The 7,051-nt window shown below is 36.2% G+C and overlaps 1 protein-coding gene across 1 annotated transcript; it reads right to left on the bottom strand.

The window, feature by feature from the left end:
* Window positions 1–217: 217 nt before the first annotated feature.
* Window positions 218–1,538, bottom strand: LOC124532125 (fork head domain transcription factor slp2-like). The gene has a single exon (XM_047106829.1). The coding sequence runs from the start codon at window positions 1,450–1,452 to the stop codon at window positions 484–486; it is 969 nt and encodes a 322-aa protein (XP_046962785.1). The 5' UTR covers window positions 1,453–1,538; the 3' UTR covers window positions 218–483.
* Between the last annotated feature and the right edge of the window lie 5,513 nt (window positions 1,539–7,051).

The following is a 7,051-nucleotide window of genomic DNA, read 5'->3' as shown; positions in this document are numbered from 1 at the left end:
GAAATCTGGTTAAGTTAAACAAGAGTAACTATGTTCGCGTTAATTTATCCCAATTATATTGTAGGCCTAATGTTGCGCATGCGCTGAACTGGCGTAATTTTAGTCACAGTTAAATGATCATTACACTGTCATAAAATAATAAAATCAAATTAAGCTTAGTATCATATAGAGGTGTTGTTTGTTTTAAAAATGAAGAATGTGATAATGAAAGAGATTGTTAAGGAGAAATATTTTGTTTATTCGTTACATCTAGAACCTTAAAGCTAATAATTCAATAAATATACACTTTGGAAACTATTTACATTCACAATAGAATATACAGCAACAAACAATAGCGGAATGCTACGGGTATCAACAACGTCTATTATTGCAAAACATTACACTAGATATTATGAGATAAATCTAGACACTGGTGTAACTAACTAAACCTAGATCACAGATTGTTCAAGTGTCAGCCTCTTTGAGATTACTTAGCGCGCGAAGTCACTGCCGCGTCAACACCGTCACGGGCTTGTAGATGTGCGGCGTTAGCGGGTGGTGAGATGGTGACGGGAGCTCCGGGCTCGATGCTCCGGATGTGGGTGGTGAGTGCGCCATCATCGGAGGCGACGGTGGAAGCAGCGGCGACGTCTGCGCCAACATCGCTGACGTTTGTAAGGAGTTTTGCAATAACGGCGACTGGCTCATGAACGGAGAATTGGGCAATCTCTCTCCGTACATCGCCGGGGAGTATGGAAGGCTGCCATAACCCATTTCTCCTCGGAACGCTGGATGAACTGCACTCGGTGTAACGGGAGGTGTTTTCATTTGCATTGGCGCGTACCTCTGGTAGAGGAGCTGAGAGTAGAGACCGACCAGCTGAGAATACGTGGCGGGTGGGTACGGACCGGTGAGAGGGGCACCGGGGAACAGAGGCCGTTTGAAACACGCGAGTCGTGATCTTCCGTTGAGGGCAGATCGCCGACGCAGCTTGCCTGTCGTGCCTCCGATGAACACATCCTCGGCGGACGCGTCCAACATCCAGTAGTTTCCTTTTCCAGGGTCGTCGTAATGGCGCGGCACTTTCACAAAGCACTTGTTCAAGCTGAGGTTGTGGCGGATCGAGTTTTGCCAACCCTGTCTGTTCTCGCGGTAGTACGGGAAGTTGGTCATGATGTATTCATAGATGCCGTTCAGCGTCAAACGCTTCTCGGGGCTGTTGCGGATCGCCATCATGATGAGAGCGTTGTAGCTGTACGCCGGTTTCTCGTGTTTCTTGTCTTTCTTCTCCTCGTCTTCCTTGGGTTTCGTGCAGTCGACGGGTTCGGTGCCCGTGACGTCGAGCTCCGAGTCGCTCAAATCCGCCTCGGAAGGTGTAGCCGTCGACGACGTGGTGGGCGACGGTGGCGGCTTGGCCACCGCGTGGTTCATCAGTATAGCGTTTATACTAAAATCTCCTTCGAACTTCACCATGTTGAACACTTGTGAGCACTAGTAGCAACTGCGAGCGCGCTACGTGTGCGTTAACACTGCGAGCGGCGAGTAAACTGGTGGGCGCGGAGGCGGGAGTTGCTATTTATACCGCGCGCGGCCGTCTCCGCCCCGGCAGCTTTTGGTGCGCCCGTGGGCCAATCGCGCGGCGAGCTTTCCGATACATAGAGCCGTACCTCCCATCTCGTGCGCCTCCCCGGCCCCCGCCGGCCCCGGCGCCCGCTCGAGCCTCACTCGTCGTGTTGCATTCAATGACTCAACTCTCTTAGATTTTATTTTAACTGCACTCCGTCTCGGTAAAGTTTTATTTATCGCATTACATCTCTTAATAGTCCTTTATTTGCACGATTACCGAGCGATTGTGGAGTAATGTGATTAATGGCGTCATTAACGAGTCCGTTAAGTATTTCGGATACTAATTAGTATTGTCCATGTTGAGGTTTCTTGCGTAATTTAACATAACATGGAATTCGTTGGCTCGATAAAGCAGTGAATTGATAAAATTTGATTCATTGCCGTTCCTGTACTCGGTGCTAAATGGTTATCATTAGCGATAACAACATTATTGTAAACAGACGTAATTTATTACGCGAAATAATGTAATTATGATATATTGTCGAATATTAATCCTTGATTCTTTTTGTTTATCGATAACTGTCATATAATATTTAATGCTTTGAACATGTGGTTCAACCAAGAGATATGTTTAATGTTAAATATTGATGTAACATAGGAAGATGGGTTAGGCAGGGACTCTACATTTTGGAACTGTTGCGAAGTAAATATTTGGTAGTAGTTTGATATAATTAACAGGTAAATAAATCTTTAAACACATAACGATAACATTAACCTTTGAAGTGTTTTGTGAAAATTGTGCAATTTATATTACGAATGATTAGATTAGTTGCAAGATTAGCACGCTGTGCCGTTATCTCGCACATCGCCCTTGGGCCGCGGTCTCGGCGTGATGTTTACGTGTTGGAGGAAACGATGAGTGTACTGATATTCGATTTATTTTGATAACAATAAAAATTCCGTCCACAATACTATTATATAAAGCAATAAATATATACAGGCTGAGTTATATCTACGCAAATATTAAAATAAATATTTTGACTTATTATTTAGCATTGTCTTTTATGAAGCAGCATTGCATTACCAGAGAAAGTTATTTATACTTATGTATAACTTATTATACATGTATATAATGGTTTCTTAAGAAAGAATGATACAAACTAAGTAGCTATTCCAAGTTTATATTTATTTTTCTTTACGGAACTGATATATTATTAGTGTCTGACAATTAATATACCTACCTGTTTAATAACTTGTGATTAAAATTAACAAAGCAGTCTATCAAAAGATCTCATTTTTAGGAAAGCGAATTTGCTATCGAGTATTTATCCTATATTGTAGCAATACGAAATTGAAAATTATTTGAATTATTTTAAAGTAACCGGTTTACCATTAAGGTTGAATACAAAAAATAGTAACAACGTAAATTTCGGAAACTAAGTATTAAACATTATATGCAATTTACTCATACTGTATATATATATATTTTATGGCGTTAGATACAGATTCTATTTTTAATATCATATTTGCTTTATCTACTTGTAATAAATATTAGATTGATTTAAGTAAGGTATTTTATGAGATACTGTAAACATTGTTATATTCAATTATACAATCAAACAACAAAATAATATAAAGCTTTTCTTCAAACATGTTTATAAAACAATAATTACAAGATAGGACAGACTCTCATTCTTTTCATACTTTAGTGAGTGAGCGAGACAGCATACAAATGAGATGACGTTACTTGTGCTTTAAATTTAAGCTATCAAATTAGCGTAACGCATCTTACAATGCTATTGTCTACTAACAATTAAAAACTATTAACAATTAATAATATTTTATGGTTAAGTTATAAAGAACGGCTACTTCAATTTTTCGTCTACCAACTTGATCATCATTCATTATTATTATCATAGTTTGAAACGATGTCGCTTACCACCGTCTGTCACTATGTATGCTCAGATATTTAAAGCTATACAGCGGATTTTGATGCGGTTATTTTTAATAGATATATTGATTTAAGCGGAAGATTTGCCTTAAAACATTATTTTATTTCTGTAATATTAATATAAATTTTAATTTTATACATTTATTTTTGTTAATTGTTTTGTTTGTATATGGATTAATAATCTGAAATAAATGCTTATTATTATCATTAACCCTATGAGATATATCAAAATAATGTAATTGTATACCTTAAAAACGTCTTCTAAAAAGTCCATAATGGTATATGTGTATCTCTTAAAGATACCCCGCAATAATCCTTTTTATCCTTTACTTGTTATGAGATATAATAGCTTATAATCGAAGAGATTTTAAGGAATACAGTATTAATCCTTATTCAATTAAGGAACAAATACATTACGCATTTAACATAGATTAATATAGTCATTTACAGTATGTTATTTAAGTGAATATTTTCAAAGATATTACACATTTAAAACGGAAGGTCATAGAAGTTTGTATTGTTTAAAGGGACGGGCGAAGCCAGGGCGGGTCGCTAGCCTTATATAAAGCATACAAACACATACGAGAGCGACATAATGATCCTTATTTAAAGGCATCAACACATGATATAGCTAAATAACAATCACACGAAGCCTTTATCCTCGTGATGGTAATGCCATTATATATTAATTCGATCGCTTTCGAATAAGACGGCGCTGATCGTGATCCGATTACGGCGACCGGCGATAACGACTGCCGCGGTCGCCGGCGACCATCGCTAGTGACGTATCGACTGATCTGTGACGTCAATGTGACACATCGCACATGTCACCTGTCAAGTGGACTTTTAACCGACTTCGCAGGCTTGCGTTTGTGTGAGTATGTAAAACACCATAACAATTATTGATAGCTGGTATTTATGGAACCTCTGGTGCTAGTATTTGTATTGCTTGTTATTGTTGAAGTGTGAGTGAGCCGGTGTAATTATGATGATAAGGGACTTTTAATTATGTACCATACTATGTGTAAGTTTATAGTGACATACGTTAACCTTCTATACAACAACAACAAGACAACAACCTGTCAATTTCCCACTGCTGGGTTAAGGTCTCTGCTCCGTTTGAGGAGAAGGTTTGGAACACATTCGACCAATCTGCTCCAATGCGGGTTGGTGGATTTACATGTGGCAGAATTTCGTTGAAATTAGACACATGCAGGATTCTTCTCGATGTTTTCCTTCATGGCCAAGCTCGAGATGTATTATAAACATAAAATAAGCATGCGAATTTTCAGTGGTCCTTGTCTGGGTTTGAACCCGCAATCATCGGTTGAGATGCAAGCGTTCTAACCACCGGGCCATCTCGGCTTTTTAAACATTCTATTCTCACCATCAAGTGGCACATGCAGATATAAAAAACCAGACGTGGCTATAAATATATTTTTCAAGATCGCATTATACGAGATACAATATTTTCGAAGAAATATTTATTCGCGATAATATTTGAACAAATGTTCCGTTATTGTGCTCAAGCAAATACCTACTCGTTACCACGTTCATGCAAAGCAATCAAAAGCGTCTCCAGTGTCTCTCTTACACGTGTTTAGGTAACTAATTATGGCCTTCGGTTTTACTCGTGGACTATTACGTTACCGAGTAACTTTATTTTACAAAGATATTCATTTTTTTCTCAGCAATATTTTATCAAAATGCATTCAATTAAAAAAAGCAATAGTTTTTTATGTACATATTACATATGAGACAACATCACATACATTACTCTGATCCCAATGTAAGTAGCTAAAGCAAAATATAGAATAACGTTTTTATAATGTACGAAAACAAATGAATAATAAAATAATTAAAAACAATCAGCATTTTTATTCGTTTCAACAGAATAATCTAATTACACACACAATACAATTTCTATAACTTTACGAAAAGGTTTCCACTGCCCTTACGAAGTGCCGGATACACGATAGAGCTGTTTGTAAGTATTACATCACTTGAGAATTATTATAAAGATACTTGAACGCATCCATATTAATAAAAAAGCAATATTTATAAATATAATAATAGTACAGAGATTGATTTTGTGGTTAAAGGTTTCGTTCGACTAGTTTGGGACAGAAACAATATGAATTCGGTTCTCTGTTGGGGAAAATGTTTACACAATTTAAATAACATGTGTCTTTTGCCATAGACAGTGTTTAATTTGAGATTCTTTTGTTATAAAATTATTCATATTTTATTTTTAAAACACCGAGGATGAAATCATACGTTTTACGTATGTCTGTTATTATTATTAATATGTAATGAATGCCACTGTAACAATGTATGTTTCGGTGGAGATCTGAGGATTTTTGTTGCGCAATAAAGTCGCGCGCTTCGACTTTCCAGTCATTTTTTCAGGAAATTGATAGGATACATAATAAGTAGGTAGAGCAACAGATTAATGATCACACTCAAGAAAATTATTAAACAAATCATTGTTTTTTATTAAAAAATGTAGGCTTAGATATTAGCAAATTTTTATGCTAGGAAAAATTAAATTTTATTTTTTTAAAACTAGCTTCTTGATTTCATTTTGATTTATTTTCCTCTTTTCCAACGTAATGACTGGACTTCAATTGTTTTATCTTATCAGAGTTCGTTTAATAATGTCACTATGACATTACTAAATATTTGATATTAAGTTATAAACCTGTAATGTTTGATTGATTAATTAGGATTAGAAATCCTTTATAATCAACTTAATAACTCTACGATAGCATAGTCACTTGTGGGTATATCACATCATAATAATATTTTAAAACATATGAGCTCCTTCGAATATAGGAAATATCGATCACATTAAATAAACACTAAATATATTTACAGAAAAGTATTATAAAGAGTGTAAAATTCCACTTGGAACTACACTCCTTTTAGAGAAGAAGGTTTGGAGCTTATATCACCAAGGTGATTCAATGCAGATTGGTGGAAACACATTTCTTTTTATCTTTCAATGTGTTCTATCACCGTCGAGTAAAATATTTACTACTACTACGGTAAAGTTTCATCCTTGCTACTGGGCCATCACACGACACAAACATATGTAATACAATGGTTTTGTATAATTCCTTAAAGTTCTACTTATATTGTCTTCAATTATATTGATATGAAAATACAAATTTAATGCTATACTGCCTTATCGTTACTTTATTTTCTATGAGTTATGTCATTATTTGCTTCACGATAGACATATAAAGTCATCCAAGCATCAGGTTATATAACGTAGGTACACATGTGTGAACGTCTCCTTATATAAACGCGATGACTCAAGCCTCAATGCATATGACACCCGACCACCTTCCATTCCGATGTTGTGACCCGCAATTAAACTAAGGTTAAATAATTGACGGACGCCCGGGGTCCTAGTGATGGGCGCAACATTGCAACACAGCTATATAATAAACTTTAATTTAGTCTGTATTTTTATTTAGTGATATTTTCTTTTACTGTCAATCAGTGTACAATTTTTAATCTGTGAAAATAAAAAATAGGAAAATTATCTTT

The sequence above is a fragment of the Vanessa cardui genome, chromosome 8 (genome assembly GCF_905220365.1).
Source record: "Vanessa cardui chromosome 8, ilVanCard2.1, whole genome shotgun sequence".
NCBI classification, from domain to species: Eukaryota; Metazoa; Arthropoda; class Insecta; order Lepidoptera; family Nymphalidae; genus Vanessa; species Vanessa cardui.
Note: the sequence above shows the minus strand (reverse complement) of the source record. Positions and strands in the feature narration are given on the sequence as shown.

Coding starts and splice junctions, on each gene's coding strand:
- LOC124532125 (XM_047106829.1), bottom strand. CDS start 1,452: ATGGTGAAGTTCGAAGGAGATTTTAGTATAAACGCTATACTGATGAAC.